This window comes from Pelodiscus sinensis, chromosome 21, assembly GCF_049634645.1.
Source record: "Pelodiscus sinensis isolate JC-2024 chromosome 21, ASM4963464v1, whole genome shotgun sequence".
In the NCBI taxonomy this organism is placed as follows: Eukaryota; Metazoa; Chordata; order Testudines; family Trionychidae; genus Pelodiscus; species Pelodiscus sinensis.
Window position 1 is genome coordinate 16230124 of NC_134731.1, and position 24908 is coordinate 16255031.

The window sequence follows — 24908 nt, forward strand, 5'->3', positions numbered from 1 at the left end:
GACATTAACTCGGGGGCAGAGAGGCTGGGGGAAGTGTTCCCTCACGGCTACTTGCGCAAGTACAACCGCTCTTGCGCAAGAACCCACAGAGTATCCACACTGCCCACCTGCTCTTGCGCAAGGAAATTTACCGTACGGCGTGGTAAGAGGGGGAATCTTTCACAAGAGCTATGCTCTTTTCTATCAGGTGTAAGCTCTCTTGCGCAAGAGGGCAGTGTGGATGCTCAGCAGGGATTTCTTGCGCAAGAAACCCCTATGTATAAAATGGTCATCGGAGCTTTCTTGCACAAGAGAGCGTCCACACTGCCATGGATGCTCTTGCGCAAAAGCACAGCTCGCACATGGCAGTGTGGACATGTTCTTGCGCAAGACTTCTTGCACAAGAACCCTTCCGCAAGATATTCTTGCGCAAGAAGCCGCCAGTGTAGACATAGCCTAAGAGTTTCCTCCCATGAGCAGAATGAATTTTGTGTTGTGCACCAGTACTGAGTTCATGTGGCTTGTTTGGATGTGCCACTATAGCACCCAAGTTATTAATAAATATTTTATAAACTTTTACCTTTTCTCTCTGCTGCCATGTTTCCTCCTCTTGTTCCATCAGCTCCCCTGGTGCCTGCTGCCCCCCAACTCCTCACCCTCTTCTGCTGTTCGGACTCCTGCCCTTCTGACTGCCCTCAGCCTTCCTGCAACCTGCCCCCCTCCGCCAGCCCTTCTCTCCCCCTGTGCCCACTCCTCCAGTAGCCCCACTCTGATCATGTGAGCTTCCCCTCCTCATCCCCTCTTCTAACACCGCCCTCTACACACCTGCCCTGCCTCTCTCCTCTAGTGCTGGTCCCTCCCCTTCTGCTTCACCCCCAGAATCCCCTGGCACCTTCACCTTCCCTTAGCCCCGCACTCCCCTGGTGCCTGCCCCTTCCCTTACTGCCCCTGCCCCCTGTTTCCCTGATGCCCACTCCCTCACCACTCTCTGCCCCCATTCTCCTTATGCCCCTCTGTGCCCTCATACATGACTTGCTCCATACCCACCTTTCTCATGCCCACCCCTTCTTTCAAGCCTTCTCCCAGCACCTCCTCCCTCCCCCGTCTAGCCCCCAATGCCCTTACCCCTCCTCTCCCAGCATCACCCTGTCCCCCCTCCCACTGACACCTTCCCTCCTGCCCTTTTCCTCATTGTCTGCACTTGGCCCCCTGGCATTTGTCTCTCCTCCATGCTGTCCCTTGGTGCCTTCCCCTTTCTTCCCCCTCCCCCTCCACACAAGACCGTTCCTCCCCCTCCCCTTACCGTTTCCCTTACCTTACCTTCTTCCTTCCACTTTGCGGGGACGGAGTCTGCGCTCGGGTCCCAGAAGTTCCCTGACTGAACCCGGAGCCAGGCCATACGGTGCAATGCTGCACGGAGCAGTTTTGAAGTCCCGGGCCTTGACATCACGTCACGCCCGGGTGTCTCCCCGCTTACTGGTAAACGCCGCGCATGGCAGCAGCAGCAACCGGCAAGTGGGAGCTGGACTGAAAGCTGCGCACAGCAGGGACGGGACAGGGACCGGGGGGGATGTTCTGGGGCTGGGGTGGGAGGACACGTGGGGGGGCTGGCAGGTGAGGGCCGGGGCCCGCTCCAGGCAGGGCCAGAGGAGAGATCCAGCTCCAAATATTGCTGGAGCAGGGCCCCCGGCTGAATATTGGTGGAGCATGGGCACCATGAGCCCATATAACTCGCCGCCCATGACTGACAGGACAGACACACTTGCCCAGGCTACGAGGCTAGGCAGAGACTCTCAGAGCTGACCTCCAAATACAAAAGATCACCATGTTTGAATATGGATGTGAAGCATCAAAATAGCCAACATGATGTTAAGCATGATTTCGCAACCAACGCAGGCGAGGTTTAATCATCGTCGGTTGACATGATGCTTGTCCACACAGACTCCAAAATCATGGTCACCACATCAGCTACCCCGACTCCTCCCACTTCCAACATTCTGTTGTGCACTTACTGACTTGCAGGGCGCCTCTGCTGCAATCATGGGATGTGACTGCAGATTGAGCAGACCTAGCTGAGCTATCTTGGGCACCAGAGCAGTGAAGTTGCGGCAGTGCACGCTTCAACACAGGTTAGTTCACACTGAAGTGCAAGCTGCCCAGGGGTCACCTGAGCTAGCCAGGCTGAATCTAGATCAGAGGTGTCTAGCCATGATGCTGTCATGCCTAGATTGCAGCATAGACATGCTGTGACAATACACCCTCTAGGTTCACACTCTACACACAACTGCAACCATCTTTGTACAACATGCCTTGTAAGGTGTCATTTGAAAACTCATAATTTGCTGTTCAACATTGTCCTGGTAAAATTTGTGGCAACATGTATGTGAAGTTATAAAATTCCTCTGGACAATGTTATTAGCTCATGTACCAAACCTCACAGCCCTGCCCAAGTGGAAGTGAGCAGACAGGTCTGTCCCAAACAAAGGAATGTGTGCTTGCTTTAATTTGCATTTAACAGAATCATCAAACAAAAACCCAACCAAAGTTTAAAAAGTTAACAAAAAAATCCAGCAAGGAACATCCTCTCACATAGAGTCTGTGCCTCCTGGTTCTCAGCTGCAAATATTTTTTGAGAGGGTGACTAAAACTACAAAAAGGAGGGACAAACATCCCAAAACACCCATCTTCTTCTCCCTGCCCACCTCAATCTCTGCACCTGAGAAGACAAAAGAAAACAGAAGTCGGACTCAGAGGAAGAGTACTGATCTGAAAATTTGATCAGTAGTCTGTTGAAGTATGTGGTAAGACTGCATGCTTTGTAGCTACAATAATTCCTGAAGTAGATACTAGTAAATGTTTAAACTCTATTTTTTATAATAATTTCTGACTTGTATGCCACATTATTTGTACTCATTTATTGTCTCTATAGGTAATAAGCTTGTTTTCCTGTTTTATCTAATCCATAGGGTTTAAATCGATGTCTCTGAGTAACTAGTGAACTGCCATATTAGTCTCTTAAAGGAATAATGGGCTGAGTCTATTGGTACTCTCCAGGAGAAGGCTGAGCAGCCCAAGACATACATTTCTGGGGGAAGATCTGGGACTGGGGATGTGTTGGGGTCACCCAGGTTGGTCACAGCCATAGTGTAGCTGGCAGACTGCAGTTACACACAGTCAGAGCACAGTTTGCATGCTGGAAGCTACCACATTCCCCAACTAGTCTGGATTGTGCCCTGGTATGTTACACTAGGGCTGTGAACGCCTAGCCGACTATTTGATAAGCAAATGCTTATCAGACAGTCGGCTCACCAGTCAACTAGTTGCTTCCACCACCCCTTGCTGCCACTATCGGAAAGAGGCAGCCAGGAGGGAGAAGAGGAGGGGTGCTTCAAAACAGCAGCGCTGCATGGAGGCCGGGGTCTGCTGCTTTGAAATGCCGCACCAGCGCATTTCCCCACTAACCCTGGCCTCCATGCAGCGCTGCCGCTTTGAAACACTGCGGGGAGCATGGGGCCAGCAGGGGACTCAAGCAATTCCCTGCTGGCCCGGTGCTCCTCGCAGCGCTTTCACCTCTGAAGTGTAGCTACAGCCACAGAGCTGTTGCTACACTTCAAAGGTGGAGGTGCCGTTATCGACTAATTGAACAGTCGATGCACATTGCATCAACTATTAGATTAGCCAATCACTCACAATTTAACATCCCTATATTGCACAGAGGAATCCTAGCTAGGTCTGGGTCTGAATAAAAGCATCCGTAAATAGGCTAAAGAAATAATAATGAGAGCAAGTGGCCTGGTATATTAGCACGACCCCTGCAGAAAGTGTTATAGCCTGGGTCTACACTAGCATGTATCTGAAAACCTCCAGTCGCCTAAGTAGCAGCACCAACAACATGTTCTTGCCCCGTCATCTTGCCCCCCTCAGGCCCATCTAAGAGGGCAATGCTACGAATGCCCCTGGCTGCTCTGCACTAGCACTCCCACCAGCAGAGCTGCACTGATCACAGCACAACTCTGCAAGGCTGGGAAAATGGCAGAAAAATGGCAGTTTGCAGCAGATACGGCTCTCTGAAGAGGGACAGGTCTAGCTGTGCCAAGGGGCATACTGCCCAGGTCACTCGCAGCGACAGAAGTTAGTTGGAGGCTGCTCTGAAAGAATAAGTCACCTAGTGGAGAGAAACTGTGCTCCTTTTCTCAGTAATGCCTCCCCAGGAATACTTGGCAGAATCTCAAAGAAGGTAGGATGCAACAGGTAAGACGTGATATCAGGGAGCGAGGCAGCTCTGGCTTGTGCCATGGTTTTTAAAGCAACCAATCAAATCATGCATTACACAGGCCTGGACTCTCAGATCTTGGATTTCTGGCTCCCAAGCAAGCTCAGAACTTGGCAATTGCTCAGAGTACCCTTCCGTGAGGATGTCTGCCAGAAAAAGAGTCAGAATATGTCAGCAGCTGCCCCACTCACTGGGGATACCCATGCACATCTGAGTTTAACCCTAGAAATAAGGGAACAGATGGGCTTGAGAGGCACCACATTACTCTTTGGTCAAAGGGCCAAATCTAGCGTAAACAGACTTACCTCCTACTGATTTCAATGGGATTTATAATAGACTCACTCTAGGACTGATGTCAGTAGAAACATCTTTCACAATCAGATTTCTAATGGTCTCTTCCTTCACATCAGAGTACATTTGTTAGCTGTTAGAGGATAGGGAATGGGAGATTCATGTGACTGTATTGAATGTAGGGTTGCCAGGTGTCCGGTTTTGAACAAGTTGTATTATTATCATGAGTATCAGTCTGTAGTTGCGTACTGCGTGAGCGTGTCTACCAGCCAGGCAGTACGCAACAATGCAGTAGAGGGGGAGCGGGTGCCAGGGTGGGATGGAAACCACGGGGCTGGACTAGCCCATGCGGGACGGGCAGCGCCCCAGGATCTGCATGTGCCCAGGCCAGCCCCGCTCCCCGCCTGCTGGTTCCCCTCACCGCTCTTCCCCCCAAGCCAGACAGCCCCCCTCCCTCTGACCTCCTCCCAGCCAGCCCTGCTTCCTGTCAGCTGTTTCTCTCCCCTCCCCCCCCATCTCCCCTGGCCAGCCCCGCTCCCCCCCAACTCCCTCCCAGCCAGTCCCGCTCTCCTCCTGGCCAGTCCTCCACTTCCCATTCTGAGATCATGTTTATCCGGTATTTTTTTTGAAACCCATCATAAGAACGGTTGTTACTAGGTCAGACCAAAAGGTCCATCTAGCCCAGTATCCTGTCTGCCGACAGTGGCCAGCACCAGGTACCCCAGAGAGGGTGGACCGAAGACAATGATCAAGCGATTTGTCTCCTGTCATCCTTCTCCAGCCTCTGACAAACAGAGGCCAGGGACACTATTTCTATCCCCTGGCTAAAAGCCTCATATGGACCTAACCTCCATGAAGTTATCTAGCTTCCCTTTAAACTCTGTTATAGTCCTACCCTCCACAGCCTCCTCTGGCAAAGAGTTCCACAGACTACGCGTTGTGTGAAGAACTTTCTTTTATTAATTTTAAACCTGCTACCCATTAACTTCATTTGGTGTCCTCTAGTTCTTCTATTATGGGAACTAATAAATAACTTCTTTATTCACCTTCTCCACACCACTCATGATTTTATATACCTCTATCATATCCCCCCTCAGTCTCCTCTTTTCTAAACTGAAAAGTTCCAGTTGCTTTAACCTCTCTTCATATGGGACCCATTTCAAACCCCTAATCATTTTAGTTGCCCTTCTCTGAACCCTTTCCAAGGCCAAAATATCTTTTTTGAGGTGAGGAGACCACATCTGTACACAGTATTCAAGATGTGGGCGTACCATAGTTTTATACAGGGGCAGTAAGATATTCTGGGTCTTATTTTCTATCCCTTTCTTAATAATTCCTAGCATCCTATTTGCCTTTTTGACCGCCGCTGCACACTGTGTGGAAGGTTTCAGAGAACTGTCCACGATAACTCCAAGATCTCTTTCCTGATCTGTCATAGCCAAATTAGCCCCCATCATACTGTACGGATAGTTGGGGTTATTTTTCCCGATGTGCATTACTTTATACTTATCCACATTAAATGTCATTTGCCATTTTGTTGCTCAATCGCTCAGTTTGGTGAGATCTTTTTGGAATCCCTCAGTCTGCTTCTGTCTTGACTATCCTAAACAGTTTGGTATCATCTGCAAACTTTACCACCTCTCTGCTTACCCCTTTCTCCAGATCATTTATGAATAAGTTGAAAAGGATTGGTCCCAGGACTGACCCTTGGGGGACACCACTAGTTACCCCTCTCCATTCTGAAAATTTACCATTTATTCCTACCCTTTGTTTCCTGCCTTTTAACCAGGTCTCAATCCAAGAAAGGACCTTCCTTCTTATCCCATGGCAAAGTAATTTACACAAGAGCCTTTGGTGAGGGACCTTGTCAAAGGCTTTCTGAAAATCTAAGTATACTATATCTACTGGATCCCCCTTGTCCGCATGTTTGTTAACCCCTTCAAAGAACTCTAACAGATTAGTAAGACATGATTTCCCTTTACAGAAACCATGTTGACTTTTGTCCAATAAATTATGTTCTTCTACATGCCTCACAATTTTATTCTTTACTATTGTTTCAACTCATTTGCCCGGTACTGAAGTTAGACTTACTGGTCTGTAATTGCCAGGATCAGCTCTAGAGCCCTTTTTAAATATTGGTGTCACGTTAGCTACCTTCCAGTCATTAGGTACGGAAGCCAATTTAAGGGATAGATCACAAACCACAGATAATAGTTCAGCAATTTCCCATTTGAGTTTTTAGAACCCTTGGATGAATGCCAACCGTTCCCGGAGATTTGTTAATATTAAGTTTTTCTATTTGTTCCAAAACCTCCTTTAATGACACTTCAATCTGGGACAGCTCCTCAGATTCATCACCCACAAAGGACAGTGCAGATTTGGGAATCTCCCTAACATCCTCAGCCCTGAAGACTGAAGCAAAGAAATCATTTAGTTTCTCCGCAATGGCTTTATCATACTTGATTGCTCCTTTTATATCTCGATCGTCTAGGGGACCCACTGGTTTTTTAGCAAGCTTCCTGCTTCCAATGTACTTAAAAACATTTTGCTATTTCTTTGAGTTTTTGGCTAGCTGTTCCTCAAAATCTTTTTTTGCTTTTCTTATTACATTTTTACACTTGATTTGACAGTGTTTATGTTCCTTTCTATTTATCTCACTAGGATTGGACTTCCACTTCTTGAAAGATGCCTTTTTGTCCCTCACTGTTTCTTTTACTTGTTCGTTAAGCCATGGTGACTTTTTTAGGTCTCTTACTATGTTTTTTAATTTGGGGTATACACTTAAGTTGGGCCTCTATTATGGTGTCTTTAAGAAGTTTCCATGCAGCTTACAGAGATTTGGCTCTAGTCACTGTGCCTTTTAATTTGTTTAATTTCAAAAAGGGGAATTACACAAAAATGAGGAGGTTTGTTAAATGCCAGAGTGCTGGACTGCTGAGGTGTTCTTCCCACCATAGGAATGTTAAATGTTGTTATATTATGGTCACTATTCCCAAGCAGTCCTGTAACAGTTATCTCCTGGACCTGATCCTGTGCTCCACTCAGGACTAGAACATAAGAACGGCCGTACTGGGTCAGACCAAAGGTCCTTCTAGCCCAGTATCCTGTCTGCCGACAGTGGCCAGCACCAGGTATCCCAGAGAGGGTGGACCGAAGACAACGATCAAGCCATTTGTCTCCTGCCATCTCTCTCCAGCCTCTGACAAACAGAGGCCAAGGACACCATTTTATCCCCTGGCTAATAGCCTTTTATGGACCTAACCTCCATGAAATTATCTAGCTTCTCTTTAAACTCTGTTATAGTCCTAGCCTTCACAGCCTCCTCTGGCAAGGAGTTCCACGGGTTGACTACACTCTGTGTGAAGAAGAACTTTCTTTTATTAGTTTTAAACCTGCTACCCATTAATTTCATTTGGTGTCCTCTAGTTCTTCTATTTAGGGAACAAATAAATAACTTTTCTTTATCTGCCCTCTCCACACCACTCATGATTTTATAGACCTCTATCATATCCTCCCTCAGTCTCCTCTTTTCTAAACTGAAAAGTCCCAGTCACTTTAACCTCTCCTCATATGGGACCTGTTCCAAACCCCTAATCATTTTAGTTGCCCTTTTCTGAACCCTTTCCAAGGCCAAAATATCTAACCCTAACCCTAACTAAATCGAGAATTGCCTCTTCCCCTTGTGGGTTCCTGCACAAGTTGCTCCAAGAAGCAGTCATTTAAGACATTGAGAAATTTTATCTCCGCTTCCCTTCCTGAGGTGACATGTACCCAGTCAATAGGGGGATAATTAAAATCCCCCATTATTATAGAGTTCTTTATTTTGGTAGCCTCTCTAATCTCCCTCAGCATTTCAAGGTCAGTATCGCTGTCCTGGTCAGGTGGTCAGTAATATATCCCTACTGCTAAATTCTTATTACTGGAGCATGGAATTACTATCCATAGCGATTCTATTGAACATGTTGATTCATTTAATATTTTTATTTCATTTGATTCTACATTATCTTTCACATACCGCGCCACTCCGCCAACCACACGACCTGCTCTATCCTTCCAATATATTTTATATCCCGGTACGATTGTGTCCCACAGATTTTCCTCATTCCACCAGGTTTCAGGGAATGCCTATTATGTCAATCTCCTCATTTAATACGAGGTGCTCTAGTTCACCCATCTTATTAGTCAGACTCCCAGCATTTGTGTAGAAGCACTTTAAAAATTTGCCACTGCATATTTGTCTGCCCTTCCCTGATGCATTGGATTCCTTTATACGCAGTTGTTTGTCTGCTCTGGCTCATGGTTTGTCCTCTCCCCTCCTCTCTTTCTGACTACAGCTTAGAGAATCTCTGTCAATGGATTCTCCTGTAAGAGAAGTCTCCATCCGATATAAGTGCTTCTCTGCACCAATCGGCTTTCTTCCATCTCTTAGTTTAAAAACTGCTCTACGGCCTTTTTAATGTTCAGTGCCAGCAGTCTGGTTCCACCCTGGTTTAGGTGGAGCCATTCCTTCCTGCATAGGCTCCTCCTCTCCCAAAAGTGTCCCCAGTTCCTAATAAATCTAAACCCCTCTTCCCTACACCATCGTCTCATCCACGTATTGAGACTCTGATACTCTGGTAACCCTAATTGAGTGTCCATTCTTCTGTGAGCAGTGCCCTTCCCTCACCAGGGCTTTAGATGTGCTGAAAAGTCACTGTACCCAGGCCACTGGAGGGAAAACTTAGGATTCACTCTCTAAATTTTAAAATTCAAAGAATGTTAAGAATCCCATTAAAATGCAAAGCTATAATCTGTGGGGCAGCAGAACCCTTATGCTACTCTGTTAGCTTCAATAAGAGCCATCTTTTCATTTTCTTGCTAGCTCAATGTATGAGATCTATGAAAATAGGAAGAAGCTGGTCCAGATTATTAATGAGGATGGCTAGAGAGACCTGCACCTCAAGTACAGGCAAAGCAAAGCCCAGCTTCCTCCTAACCTCAATTCGTTAGAGATTAGAGGAGCCACTAGCAAATGAGAAGATCTCCCCAAAGTCCCCTTTATCATTTCTTGCCTTTCTGATGTGCAGTTTGCATCTACTGCAGAAATTACACCTCTCCCTGCCCTCGGGTTTCCATCTCTAGCCTTGACATTCTCAGCCCACGGGACCTTAATACCCTCTCCTGGTGCTTAAAGGAGAGCAGTTCCCATTTGGCTCAGGCATTCACAGGATGTGAAGCCCTTCCTGCTGTTCAGAGAACAGAAAGGATCTGCAACTGAAGCCTTTAATTAAAAATGTTTTTTCCATTCATACACCTGGTGGCAGCCATCTTGCTGAAGACACACACAGAATGACATTGGCAGAGAAGGGGTCCTGCTGAGACTCAGTCCTGCTGGAATTCTGCTGTCAGGAGCAGAAGGATAGTAATGTTTACAATCTTTCAAAACATTCAGCATAAAGCTATCGTTATTTCAATCAGTTGCCAAACTAGCATCACAGCAGGAAAGAAACTGAACGGCCTGTTTTCTTTAATATTGAAAAACTAACATTTTTAAATACTCTGCCAGTGTCACATCTCAGTCAGTTAGTGGCTACCAATAGGGCACTCACGTGACATAGATTTGAAAATATTTATTTATTTAAAACTCTATCACAGTCGGTACTGTACTGGAGGAACAGTCCTTTGCCTTGGGAGCTTTCCAATTGCTTCTTTTGCACAGAATGGCTGTAATTTTCTTTCATTCATCCCCCTCCTCACCCCCCCCCATACACTCCCTGTTTCTGTTACAGAATTATGGAAAATAGAGAGGGTTCCCTATTGTACCATTTCAGTTTTCATCCAGCCCAGGTTTAACTGTCCGAAGTAGCAGGTCATCTACCCCTCCCCTTGGGAGACAATTCCACAGTCTAACACAGCTCACTCTAAGTGTCTCCCAGTGCTCAGCCTACACTTTCCTTTTCTGGTTTAACCCCAATGTGTCATTCTTAAATGATTCCTTTCTCCGTTTGGATTAACACATTTCAAACAGTGTTGATGAAACTGAGGAACAGCACCGCCTGCAGCAGAAATTAGATTGAACTTGCTGAGTTCCTGTCCATCACAATTTTGGACAGTGGACTTCAACCCTGGCCCTCTTCCCCACCTAACCTTGAAATTTCTAGAGCAGAAATGACTGACAGACCAACCAGTCATGAGAGGGAGCAGCAAGGATGTCAATGTACACTGGCTCCCGTCGCTGTAAAACTAGCAAAGTTTAGATTAATCCACTTCACTCTCATTTGTGACCTAGCTATGCATTTGAACTCCGGACTCCGGAATAGGCAGGTCTGCGCACAAGTATCACAGCTATTTTTGCAGGACAAACAAAAGCAACGTGCCTGGCTCAGCAGCAGGGACTATTCCTTGTGTACAGCACCCAACATGACAGGGCTTCATTCCTGACTGGGGGTGCCAGTTTCCATCTCTCAGAGCTATTAATTCAAGCAGTCTTCAAACTTAAGCAGACAACCTGTTGTTACACTGGTTTCCACATTTTCCAAGTTACCTTTACAACCAAGAAATCAAGAAGCATTATTTCCCCCTCACCCATCCAACCACCAGGAAGAGCTAAGATTTTGTAGCACAATTCCATGTTCACAGAATATACAGCATGGTGGCAATAATGAACAGAAAGTTACATGTGTGATATGGTGGCAACTGTCAGATCAGGAACAAGAAAGTAAAAACATCTGAGTGGCACTGGCAAGGCTGCACCTACAAACCTATGCAGCTCCAGGTTCCTCGTCGTCTGAATGAGACCTGACAACCAGAGAGAATGAAAAAGCAACAGAAATGAGTAGGGGGTCAGAGGGACTGTTTTATGAAGAAAGGGCTAAACAGCTACATATGTATATCTGGACTAAAGAGCAACTAAAAAGCTACAATATTAAACTACAATGATCTAAAAAGCAAAAATATCAACAGATTTGAGGAAGAACAATGAAAATAGGAAAAATGGTATAACATTCCACAAAGGAAGAGAGTCTGGCTATCTGGAATCATTTGCAAGAGCTCTAATTTCTGTTACTTGACGATCTGCTGCAGTTTCTTAAAAGAACTTTCCTACAGTAGCCCCCAGGCAGTATTACAAAGGCAAAACCTTAGCAACTCTGTTCAGTTTCATTCAGAAGCCAGTGCCTTTGCTAGGAAGCATAACTAAGTATAAATACTCAACAGAATGTAAACAAAAAGATGCCTGCTCTGATGCAGTATTAGGTAAAACTTGGGTTAATGGTGTTGGTGTTTATAATGCAACTTGTGCCCAGAAACTCAGATGAAGATCTGAGCCACATTATGCTCAGTTCTGTATAAACTCACAGAGAGCTATAGGTTCCAGTCCCAAAGAGCTTAACATTAAGTCCTGCAACTGAATCCACACAGATGGACCTTTAACTTCAAGGGGGTTGTGTAAAGGGATGTTAGGCTGCAGTAGTTTATACTATTAACCATTAAACTCAGAGTTATCAATTAATCCTAACGATTACACACACCACCCCTCTTGCTGCCTCTGTATCAGAGGCAGCGGGGGGGGGGAGGGGGAGGAAGGAGGGGAGGAGAGGTGGGTGAGAGCTAATGCAGAGCCAGTGTTTAAGCTAGCTCCCTGTGTGTGCCTGCTCCCACTGAGCCCCCAGTACTCCCCTCCCTTACCCCCCCCCCAGCTGCTTCTCACAGAGGCAGCAGCGTGGGGAGGTGGGAGCCAGTGCCTATGCAAGGCACTGGATTTTAAGCCAGCTCCCCAAGCACCGGCTCCCGCCTCTCCCTTCCCCATGTAAACGTGTAACTGCTAAAAAAATCTAGCGGTTATATATTTATACAGCTACACATTAGTTAACATCCCTAGGTCTGTATGGGCACAAGGCAGGGTTGCCAACCCACAGAAATTTCATTTATGGACAAAAAATGGGAAGAATTTACAGAGACAAATTTTTTTACGGACATAATTTTTACACTATATTAAGACAACATAAAAGTGAAAAATAATCGTTGTCATTCATACATCACAAGAACAATAAGCTATTTAATTCACTTTCATTTAGTTAGTCATGGCCCTGACGCTAACTCGGCAGGATAATGTAGATGATAACATCACATAGATCACGTGATTCATGTTACGTCACCTCAACCATTGAGCTAAATAAACTAAAACATCCAATTTCCACTGCGCCGCAGCAAAATGGCTGAAGCAGCACAGAAGAAATGTAATTGTTATAGAATAATTGCTGTTTTTTGAAATTTTATTGCACTTTTACGAAATTTATGGACACCTAAATTTTTTTTAGACATGTCCAATTTCAGCTAGTTTTTTTACAGACTGTCTGTAAATTTATTAACGGTTGGCAACCCTGGCACAACGGTCTGTGCATTGATTCAACAGTAGCACTGTAGGGCTACGTCTACTCTGGCATGATTTTGCCCAAATACTTTTAACGCAAGAGTTTTTGCGTTACAGTATTTGCACAAGACAGCGTCTATACCAGCATGTGCCTTTGCGCAAGAGATGTGCTTTTGCGCAAAAGCATCTGTGCCAGTGTAGACGCTCTCTTGCGCAAGAAAGTTCCGATGGCCATTTTAGCCATCGGGCTTTCTTGTGCAAGAAATGAACGTTGCCTGTCTACACTGGCCTCTTGCACAAGAACAGTTGCGCAAGAGGGCTTATCTCTGAGCGGGAGCGTCAGAGTATTTGCGCAAGAAGCCCTGATTTCATACATTAGAACGTCAGTGTTCTTGCGCAAGTACTTGCGGCCAGTGTAGACAGGCGGCAAGATTTTGCGCAAAAGCAGCCACTTTTGCGCAAAATCTTGCCAATGTAGACACAGCCTAGGAGTACAAAATGCAACATGTGGGTGTAGCAAAAAAAAAAAAAAAAACAGAGTGGAAAGAGGGAGGATAACAAAAGCCGGTGCTTACATGGGCTACATATATGTATATTTGTTTCATTCTGTATATTACACACCCCTACAACAAGCAGCTCACTGACATCCAATGCAAATCTTGGTCCATTAAGAACAACCAGAAATAAAGAATGGCCCAATGGATTCTGAGAGTCACACAGCAGCCAAGGAAAACTCTCTGGAAGTCAGGGTGAAGCAGCCTCACATTAGGGCCCAGGGACAATGCCCTGCAAGGGCTAAAGGGTGCACCAGATCCGTTCCTACAACCTCCTGTCAACCTACCACACACCAGAACATCCCATCAGCCAGCCTCTGCTAAGGCTCCTGGGAAGGTTTTCAGACACATGCACACGGTGTCACCCTCAGCAAATGGGCCAAGTCCATTTATACAAGCTCCTCATAGGCCTTCCCCTCTCTCAACACCCCCCTCATTCTAACACAGGTTCACATCTCTTCTCCCCACTCTGTATGTGCTGTCCCTACCCTAGAGAGGGTCAAACCTACACAGCAGTCCATCTTACCTTCCTTCACCGTGGGGAAAGACTTTTATTTTAGTCAAGACTAAGGATGTTAAGAAGCAGGTAACTGACCAATCGTGTACTAAACACAATTTGTATCAAGTACACGCTGTGGCTCTGCAGTTTAAATATAGTAGGAGCCGGGCGCTCAGGCAGCCCAGCTCCTACTACATTTAAACTGCAGAGGGGATAAGTCCCAGTCCCAGCTCGTTCTGGGTCCCAGACCTACCCTGCTGAGGCTCTGCCTTTTAAATGTAGTAAGAGCCAAGTGACTCTTACTACTAGAGATGTTGAAATTAGATTAATCAACTAATCGAACAGTCAATGAAATTTCCATCCACTATTCAATTAGTTGATAAGGGTGTGTCCACTTTGAAATGTAGCCAGAGATACTGGCTGTTGCTACATTTCAATGGCAAAAGTGCCATGTACTCTGCCTTTGAAATGTACAAGAGCCCCAGCAGGGTATCTTGTACATTTCAATGCCAAAGCTCCATGCTGTCTTTCAATCTTTGAAATGCACAACAGTCCCTCCAAGTGCTGCATAGAGCCTGGGGCTCCACGTGTTTCAATCTCTGAAATGCACAAGAGCCCCTGCTGGCTTTTAAGCAGGCTCCCCACACCATCCCCCCCCCCCCCCTTGCTGCCTCAGATAGAGGCAGGAAGGGGGAAAGTGACTAGTCGCTTACATCCCTACTTACTATACAGGCAGTCCCCGACTTACGCGGATCCGACTTACGTCGGATCCGCACTTACGAACGGAGCTTTCTCGCCCCAGAAGTCGGGGCGAGAAAGCCCCGTTCGTAAGCTGCTCCGGTGCCCCTGGTCTGCTGGAGACCGTCTCTGCTCCCCGTGTCCCTGGTCTGCTGGGGGGAGGGGGCGCAGCTAGTGTGCTCCCCCCCCCCCCAGCAGACCAGGCTTTTGTTTTGGACTCTGGGGCAGAGCAGCTGGGGCACTGCCGATTGGTCCTGCAGCGCCCGTGGGCACTACTGGACCAACCCGGCAGCACCCCAGCTGCTCTGCCCCAGGTCCTGATTCAGCCGCTGCTGGTCAGTTTCAGCAGCGGCTGAATCAGGACGTCTGGGGCAGAGCAGATGGGGTGCTGCTGGGTTGGTCCAGTAGCACCCCAGCTGCTCTGCCCCAGGCGTCCCCAAGTCAGCTTCTGCTGAAACTGACCAGCGCTGACTACAGGAAGCCCCAGGCAGAGTTGCTCTGCCCCGGGCTTCCTGGAATCAGCTGCTGATCAGTTTCAGCAGCAGCTGACTTGGGGACGCCTGGGGTTCTTAAGTTGATTCTGTATGTAAGTCAGAACTGGCCAGTTCCGACTTACATACAGATTCAACTTAAGAACAAACCTACAGTCCCTATCTTGTACGTAACCCGGGGACTGCCTGTATTTAAAAGTCAGAGCCGCAGCGGGGTAAGTCTGGGATCCGGTGCGAGTTGCTCATGCCAGGTCCCTGACTACTATGACTCTGCCCCCCTACCCCTCTCCTGCACACCACGGTAACAGTGCTGGGGGAACCCGCTTTTAAGCTGGTTCCTTCCAGCACTGGCTCCTCTTTCTCCCCTTGCTGCTTGTGATCTAGAGGAAGCAGGGGGAGCGAGCAGTCGACTCGACTACCCAATAAGCCTAAGCATGTCGGCTACTCTTTTACGTTCCTAGTTAGTCCATTTTGCACAAGCATGCCCCCCCTTCTGAACCTGCCAGTGTCAAAGCCACTCATGCAACCGGCTGCCCAGGGCCTGCAGCAAGCATGTCACATTCAACAATACTTGAGTGCCCTGCCAACCTCTGTACCATCAGGGCGCACACAATGGAAGCCTCAGATTACCTCTCCAGGCAGAGGCATCAAGCCCCCCAGTGCAGCCCTCCTCTCAGCACAACACATCCAGCCTCCCCACCCCCGCACTCACCCCACAACCCCATCACAGCGAGGGCAGGGTCTGACCTGACCCCCACCCTCACCCTCACCCCACAACCCCATCACAGTGAGGGCAGGGTCTGACCCGACCCCCACCCTCACCCCACAACCGAGAGGGCAGGGTCTGACCCAACCCCCACCCTCACCCTCACCCCACAACCGAGAGGGCAGGGTCTGACCCAACCCCCACCCTCACCCTCACCCCACAACCGAGAGGGCAGGGTCTGACCCAACCCCCACCCTCACCCCACAACTCCATCACAGCAAGGGCAGGGTCTGACCCGACCCCCACCCTCACCCCACAACTCCATCACAGCAAGGGCAGGGTCTGACCCGACCCCCACCCTCACCCCACAACCGAGGGGGCAGGGTCTGACCCGACCCCCACCCTCACCCCATCACAGCGAGGGCAGGGTCTGACCCAACCCCCACCCTCACCCCACAACCCCATCACAGCGAGGGCAGGGTCTGACCCGACCCCCACCCTCACCCCACAACCCCATCACAGCGAGGGCAGGGTCTGACCCGACCCCCACCCTCACCCCACAACTCCATCACAGCAAGGGCAGGGTCTGACCCGACTCCCACCCTCACCCCACAACTCCATCACAGCAAGGGCAGGGTCTGACCCGACCCCCACCCTCACCCTCACCCCCCAACCCCATCGCAGCGGGGGCAGGGTCCGAACCCCCCCGGCCCGGCTCTGTGCTCGGCTCGGGACACGAGCTTGTCGCTCGCCCGCACAGAGCGTCCCCGGCCGCTCGCCCCCGACCCGGGGCAGCCCGGCCGCACTCACCGCGCGGAGCTCGCCGGTTCGGTCCTTCATGCTGCCGGCTCCGGCCGCGGTCGGGGCGCGGCGGGGCGGGGCGGGAGCGAAGAGGTGGGGGCCGGGCGGGGCGGGGCGGCGCATGCGCCTCAGCCGGCCGGTCCTAGGGCGGGGGTGTGAGTGCGTGGGGGGCCCACGTGTGGGGACCCTGGGGCTCGGCCGGGCGCGCTCACGCTGCAGAGCGTTCCGCGGGTCGCTGCGGGCGGGCTCGTGGCCAGGGGCGCAGCAGCCGTGCGCGCGGAGAGCCTCGTGTCAGCGGCTCCGGCGGGGCTGGGCGATCACTTCGGGGGGGCATGAAGTGGCCTAGGGCCCCTGCAAGGGGCGGGGCCAGGACACGTGTGTGCTCCCTACCCGCAGACCCTGACTGGCCAGGGGGTAGGGGGCACCTGGAGTCTTTACCCCCCATCTCTGGCTGATCTGAACAGCCACTTCTTGTGCGCCCCCATCCCCAGGCCATATTCCCTGCGGCCGGATCCGACCCACTGAGGCGCTCTCGCCCACCCCTGCTCTACAGCCTCTCCAGTCTGAGCTAGCTGAGAGCCAACTCTGGCTGGAGAGAATCACTGAGATCTCAAAGGATGCCCCAGTCACGTCGTCCCGGTCCAGTAAAGGTGTATTTTTGTTTAGGGCTATATTGGGAGCTACAAGAATTTGACAGCTTCATTCAGTTTTCCCTGGAAACTCAGCCCTTTCTAAGATAGGGTGGGTGGGCAAAGACAAGGAGTTAATTCTGGGTTTAGGGAGTGGTTACAGTTCTGAATTTTAAATGGCTCTTGAAGCAATTGCATTGTGTTTTGGAGCTTGCAAAGGGTCCTTCATAAGCTGCTCACTAAATAATTTTCATATTTGTTTTCAGTGAGGCCATCGCTAGATTAGATAGTGCTCTCTCACAAAGCGGGGTAGTAATAGAGACGTAGCCGTGCTAGTCTGCTGCTGCTGAAACAAAAGATGGGACCATGCAGCACCTTAAAGACTAACAAGGTGGTTTATTATTTGGTGGGTCTGGCCCACAAAAGCTCATCACCTAATAAACCATCTTGTTAGTCTTTAAAGTGCTGCAAAGAGAAGGGGGAAGAGTGAAGAGAGCCTGTTTGTGGGAAGAGTTTCAGAACTCCAGGGTCCAAGGCAGCTCTAGCATGCCACCCTGTGGTTAAATCATTCTTTTTAGGACGGAAAGAACTATTAGTCATTTAATTGCTAGTCTAACCTAAGGATGTTAAGGACTAGTCAACTATCCAATAAGCAAATGCTTATCAGATAGTCAGTTGACTAGTTGATTCCTCCCCCTTGCTGCCTCTATTAGATAGAGGCAGCAAAGAGGAGGGGAAAAAGAGGGAGTACTTCAAAGCGGCAGCGCCGCGTGAAGCCCGGGGTCAGTTGGGCATTTCTGTGGAACCCAGATTCTGGGGAAATGCCTGGGGACAGCCCAGCTGATCCCAGGTTCCACTGAAATGCCACACAGAGCCCAGGATCAGCTAGGGAGTCCCCCGCTGACCCTGGGATCCATGTGGGCACTTCTGCTTTGAAATGCACAAGCGCCTTTGCTGGGGCCTCCTGTAAATTTCAAAGTTTGCAACCTGGAGTCAGCAGGACTTCCCGCTGGCCCTGGGCGGCACGCAGAGTTCTGCATTCCTCCTTATGGCTGTGTCTACATTGGCAAGATTTAGTGCAAAAGCGGCTGCTTTTGCACAAAATCTTCCCGCCTGTCTACACTGACTGCGAGTATTTGTGCAAGAACACTGACGTTCTACTGTATGAAATCAGTGCTTCTTGTGCAAATACTCTGATGCTCCCACTCAGGGATAAGTCCTCTTGCGCAAGTGGTCAGTGTAGACAGGTAACATCAATTTCTTGCGCAAGAAAGCCCAATGGCTAAAATGGCCTTTGGAGCTTTCTTGCGCAAGAGAGCATCTACACTGGCACGGATACTTTTGCGCAAAAGCAAATCTTTTGTGCAAAGGCACATGCCAGTGTAGACGCTCTCTTACTCAAATACTCTAACGCAAAAACTCTTGCGTTTAGAGTATTTGTGCTAAATCTTGCCAGTCTAGACGTAGCCCAAATGTCTGTGATGCCAAGATAGCTGCCTCTAATGGGGCCTGGTGACCCGCTCAATGAGAAGAAGTCATGCTCTGACTAGGATCCCAAACCAAAAGGTGAAAGCAAATCACATTTGTAAGGAACAGGAGGGAACGGATAGATGAGGCAAGAAGGAAATCTTGATCCACAGCGCAGCATTATGGCTAGCTGTGGATTCAGCATGTAGAAGAGCCACAGAGCTCTACTATCCAAGTAGCGAGGACAGGCTGCCATCTACATGCCTGACATAGTAATGCAAGTATCCCATTTAAAACAAAAAAAAATCAATTTAAATCATGATTTTAAATGTAAACACATTTTAATCTAAATTGGATTTTTTATTTACATGCTGCTAATTCTGTATTTTCTTCCCAATCTTACAGTTGGGCTTGGAAGAGTAAAATTTAATTTACTGATAAAAATATAAATAAATGTTGATTTCACTATTCATATGCAAAAGGATAAAAAAATATTTCCACCACTAATAATCAAAATTTACAGGTAGGCAAAGTAAGAGCAATACTGCTTGAGAAAATTTTTAACATTTAAGGATATTTACTTTGTCAACATCACATGTCAACGTATACAATTTATGTTTTAACAGTTATACAGTTTAACTTTTTTAATCTCAATGTCCATAGCACTTACAAAATTATTATGTGAGCCCCAAAATGTCCTGGAACTGTGAACATTTAAAAATCAATGAAAAGCTAAAAATAACTTAAACATTAATATTTTGTATTGAAATCATAAAAAATATGTCAAATTCTGCCAAGCCCACTAATAAACTCAAATTATTACTTGGATGTTTTGTGCTTATTTCTTTAATCAGTTTCCAAATTGTTAGAAGAATTTTAGAATAATTTTTTTTCTGCTAAAAAAGTGTTACATTTAAAACATTCATCCCTGTAGAAAATGAAAAAAGTCTAGGGCATTAATAATAAATATCACCTAGAAGCCACTGAGCAAGGCACTGTACAAAAACATAGCTCTTGCCTCAGAGAGCTTACAATCTAAATATAAAATGGCAAGAGGTGGAGACAGAAAGATGAACAGGAGAGCCCAACGAACCGATGAGAATGCTGATCAGCATGGCAGACAGTGGTTCATGGATGTTCCTGGAGAGCCCCTCCCAAATGAGGGATTGAGGAAGAGGAAGCACAAAAGTGCTTATTTGAAAATATCACAAGTAGGCAGTGAAGACTGGCATGGCTGGCAGAGGGGAGGTGGGAGTCAGCATCACAATAGTCTGAACACTTTTAGGGTATGTCTACACTACCACCCTAGTTCGAACTAGGGTAGTAATGTAGGCAACCGGAGTTGCAAATGAAGCCCGGGATTTGAATTTCCCAGGCTTCATTTGCATGTTGCCAGGTGCCGCCATTTTTAAATGTCCGCTAGTGCAGACTCCGTGCCGCGTGGCTACACGCGGCACGGACTAGGTAGTTCGGACTAGGCTTCCTATTCCAAACTACCGTTACTCCTCGGAAGCCTAGTCCGAACTACCTGGTCCATGCCGCGTGTAGCCGCATGGCACAGAGTCCGCACTAGCGGACATTTAAAATGGAGGTGCCCGGCAAGATGCAAATGAAGCCCAGGAAATTCAAATCCCGGGCTTCATTTGCAACTCCGGTTGCCTACATTACCACCCTAGTTCGAACTAGGGTGGCAGTGTAGACATACCCTTACTGTGAAACCAACACAAACTAAACACTAAATGGAAAAACAAGTCCCCGGTGCTTTCTTTACACCCAATGCTGCCTTCCCATGTATTGAGCCACCACAAGTCAAGAAAGCTGGCATGTTTCCATTTATGTACTGAAAATGTCAATCACTGAGGCACTGAAGCCGTTTTGTTTGAAAAGAACAAAAACGCTATGCCAGTACTTCTTCTTGAAAATAAAATTGGGCCCATTGATGCCACGAATGCTTATATGCACATGCTTACCTTCTGCATAAGTTGTATTGTGCCACTGCTGTCAGTTGTCATCATGGTAAATCCCAAAGAGCTGCAGCTTCCTTGAGACTGAGTACCACCGAGCTCCATCTGTGGTAGGTATCAGGGACCAAGCAGACAGAGCATGCCCAGCGACTAGAGTAGGAGTCAGGCCTAGTGCTGGTGCCAAATCAGAGCTGAGGTTCAGAGCAAGCTTAGCTGGTGAGAGGTAAGGGCGGAACCAGGACTGGAGCAAGGCAGGAGCAAAGCTGGGCCCAAGCAGGCCCAGGTGCTCCACAAAGACACGTCGTAGACACCACTGTCCGTAGAGCAGGGTTGCCGGTCCCGTCAGGCTAAACTGGGAACATCTGTGCTGCTTAGACTGTCTGGGGTTAAGTTAGCGGATAAGCAGGCCACTGCAGGCCTTTGCTCCTGGCACATGGTCCTGAAAGTGCTCTAGCTGGGTGGTCAGTTAGTGACCATTGCCGACAATTTTATTGTGTCCCCTAAGCTTTGGTGCAGGCCCATATGCAGGAATTTCTGTGGAGGGGATGAGCAGTGAAGGGGCTGATGGCTACCCTGACCCTGTGGCCCAGCCCTATCCCGGGTCCTGGTAGAGGGTGGAGGGAGAGAAATCAGATCCAGCATTCCCCCAGCCAGCGGGAGCATGGGGGAAGGAGGCTGGGGCCACTTGCTGCTCCTGCCTTTCCCCAGCCAGCCAGAACATGGGGGTGGGAGGGGAGGCTGGGGCAATGCACCATGGGGGAAGGGGCGTTCACACCCTTTGCACACACACACAGAGGTGTAGCGAGAAGGGAAGCGGGGGGGTGCTGGGCTGGGGCGGGACCAGAGTGCCTGCAGCACAGGCCCGTGTGATGCATAGAGCAGTGAGCTGGGCCATGTGCTGCCTCCCTGTACACACTGCAAGCCGAGGCAGCCGGGCCAGGTGGCCACTTTAAAGGCAGGATTACCTTATCCGTCCCATACCTCCGGTGCCTGGCTCTGGGGAAGGAATGGTTGCATTGGAATGGGGGGGTAGGGTGCCTGGCTCTGAGGGAGGGGTTGGTGTATTGGGATGGGGTGCCTGGCTCTGGGGGAGGGATGGGAGTATTGGGGGTAGTCATAAAGTACATTTTTTAAAAAATTATAACAAGGAAAAACTTAAAAAACAACAAATAGTCTAGTAGCACTTTAAAGACTAACAAAGCATGTCGATGGGATCATGAGCTTTCATGGGCAAAATCCACTTCCGCCCACGAAAGCTCAAGATACCATCTACATGTGTTGTTAGTCTTTCACGTGCTACTACTCTGTTTGTTCTTTACGTTTTTCCTGTTACAGACTAACTCAGCTACCCCCTAAAGCTTATAAAAACACTGCTCTATACCTTTCCTTTTGGCCTCCCTGTTTCTCCTTTGGCAAGTTGGGCAGGCAGGAGTTTTGGTAACAATATATCAGACGTGCACACAGTGCCTGCTCTGCCTCAGCTGGGGCTGGATAATCAGAGCCTCCATTCTAAAGGAGTTGGTATCACTGAGGTGATAGATCCCCGCATGTTTTGTTGTGGATTTTCCAGAGAAAATACTGGTGTTTTCTAACAGTCACCCACATCTCCCAGTCCTAGCAGAGACTTGGGATTAACGTGGCTCTCTCAACTAAAAGTCTTATACATGTTTGGATGTTGTGATTGTGAACACCTGGCGAGGCAGTCTGCTCAAGGCAAGGATGGCCTTGAATCTTGACATCTATGGCTTCATAGAATCATAGAGCTGGAAGAGACCTCAGGAGTCATCAAGTCCAGCCCCCTGCCAAGGCAGATCCAATCCCAACTAAATCAACCCGGCCAGGGTTTTGTCAAGCCGAGACTTAAAAACCTCTAGGGATGGAGATTCCACCACCTCCCTAGGGAACCCATCCCAGCGCTTCACCACCCTTCTAGTGAAATAGTTTTTCCTAATATCCAATCTAGACCTTCCCCACCGTGACTTGAGCCCATTGCTCCTTGTTCTGCCATCCCTCGCTACTGAGAACAGCCTTTCTCCATCCTCTTTGGAACCTCCCTTCAGGAAGTTGAAGGCTGCTATCAAATCCACCCTCACTCTTCGCTTCTGCAGACTAAACAAACCCAAATCCCTCAGTCTTTTCTAAATAGTTCTTAACCTGGTCTTTCCCCATCAAGGGCTGTTCACTTCCTTCCCATACTGCATTGCCTAGTGCATTTGTCTGGGAGCCGACCTTGTCCGTGAAGACAGAGGCAAAGAAAGCATTGAGTACTTCAGCTTTCCCCACATCATCTGTCACAGGGTAGTTCGAACTAGGGTGGCTAATGTAATCATTCAAACTTGCAAATGAAGCCCGGGATTAAAATATCCCGGGCTTTATTTGCATGTTCCCGGGCGCCGCCATTTTTAAATGCCCGGTAGTTCGGACTCCCTGCCCGCGGCTACACATGGCACGGGCTAGGTAGTTTGAACTAAAGCCCCTAATTCATACTACCGTTACTCCTCATTGCAGGGAGTCCGAACTACCGGGCATTTAAAATTACGGCGCCCAGGAACATGCAAATAAAGCCTGGGATATTTTAATCCTGGGCTTCATTTGCAAGTTCGAATGACTACACTAGCCACCCGAGTTCGAACTAGGGTGGCTAGTGTAGACATACCCTACGTTACCTCCCTCATTCATTAAGGGCCCCACAACCTCTCTGATCACCCTCTTATTGCTAACGTGCCTGTGCAAACCTCTCTTGCTACCCTTCACATCTCTTGCCAGCTGCAATTCTAACCTCGCTTTCATCTTCCTGATAACTCCCCTGCATTCTCGAGCAATATATTTATACTCCTCCGTAGTCATCTGTCCAAGTTTCCACTTCTTGTAAGCCTCCTTTTTGTGTTTAAGCTCACCAAGGATGTCCCCAGTAAGCCAATCTAGTCGCTTACTGTATTTGCTTTTCTTGCTGCGCATTGGGATGGTTTTTTCCTTTGCCTTCAATAAATCGTCTTTAAAATACTGCAGCTCTCCTGGACTCCTTTCCCCTTCATATAAGCGTCCCAGGGAATCCTGCCCATCAGTTCTCTGAGGGAGTCAAAGTCTGCTCTTCTGAAGTCCAGGGTGTGTATTTTGCTACTCTCCTTTCGTCAGGATCCTGAAATCTACCATCTCATGATCACTGCTTCCCAGGTTGTCACCCACCTCTACTTCCCCCTATTAGTTCCTCCCTGTTTATGAACAGCAGGTCAAGGTGTAGTGGGGGGTGCTGTCTGCTCTGTATCCCGGGGTCCCCCTGTGTTGTGATGTGTGATTGCCACTGACTCGCCCACGTGTTGTGATATAGTGTCAGCACTTTGCTGGTTGCTGTGCTTGGGCAGTGGGCTGTGGAGGACCCCCACTGGCGGTGTCTGTAAGCATGGCCCAGCAAGAGGGGCCTCAGGACAGTGGCCAAACTGGTTCTACTTGTTAAGGGAAGTGTGTGCTGGGGGACGGGTCAGTCTTGGGCTGGAATCATGGAGGAACCAGTCTAAGGAGGGGCTGGAATCCAGGGGCCTAGGAGCCCCATCTCAAGGGGTCTGAGGCATCCTGGCCCAGACTCCTGTAAACACGTCACGTCTATGTTGTGCTGTATCCTGGAGAAGCAATAAACCCCCCTGTTCTACCGGCTGGCGGAGTCTGTTCTTGCTGCTAGGGGGGTGCAGGATTGGGGGGGATCCCAACTCGCCATCACAGTGGTGTCAGGAGTGGGATCCACTGCACCCCGTGGATGGAGCTTCCAGCAGCAAGTGACAAGGCGCAGTAGAAGGAGAGAGGGGCTTAGAGCCAAGGGTGCTGGAGACAGAGCAAAGCGGTTCTTGGGAATCGTGTGATGCTACAGCACTAGACCGGTGAGTCTGCACCATGGGGACCGGCGGGGAGATGACCTACACCCAACTCCTGAAAGCAGAGCTGGTGGGGCTGTGCAGAGAGAGAGGTCTGCCCGTGGGGAAAGCAACCAAGACCCAGTTGATTGCCCGGCTAGAAGAGAATGACCCATCCAGGGGCCTGGAACCTGTCCCAGTAGGAAGCAGCCAGACACCCCCGGGGAGTGTCTCAGGCTCTCAGACCGGACAGAGGGCTGGAGCCCGCCGACGAGATGCGGTGCCCACCAGACCAAGCTCTGCCAGCTGTGGTTCGTCCAG

General features: G+C 48.8%; 1 protein-coding gene across 5 annotated transcripts in view; it reads right to left on the reverse strand.

Annotated features, from left to right (window-relative positions):
- Positions 1–16805, reverse strand: part of STX1A (syntaxin 1A) — a 205161-nt gene extending 188356 nt beyond the window's left edge. For 2 of the 5 annotated variants that reach the window (XR_012897117.1, XM_075904977.1), the window contains exon 1: positions 16692–16805. Coding sequence is in view for 3 of the 5 variants with exons in the window: in XM_075904977.1 (XP_075761092.1) it covers positions 16692–16805 (114 nt within the window). In the remaining 2 variants the exon portion in view is untranslated. The remainder of the gene's footprint in view (positions 1–16691) is intronic. The other 3 variants (XR_012897118.1, XM_075904978.1, XM_075904976.1) reach the window with 3 other exon arrangements.
- Between the last annotated feature and the right edge of the window lie 8103 nt (positions 16806–24908).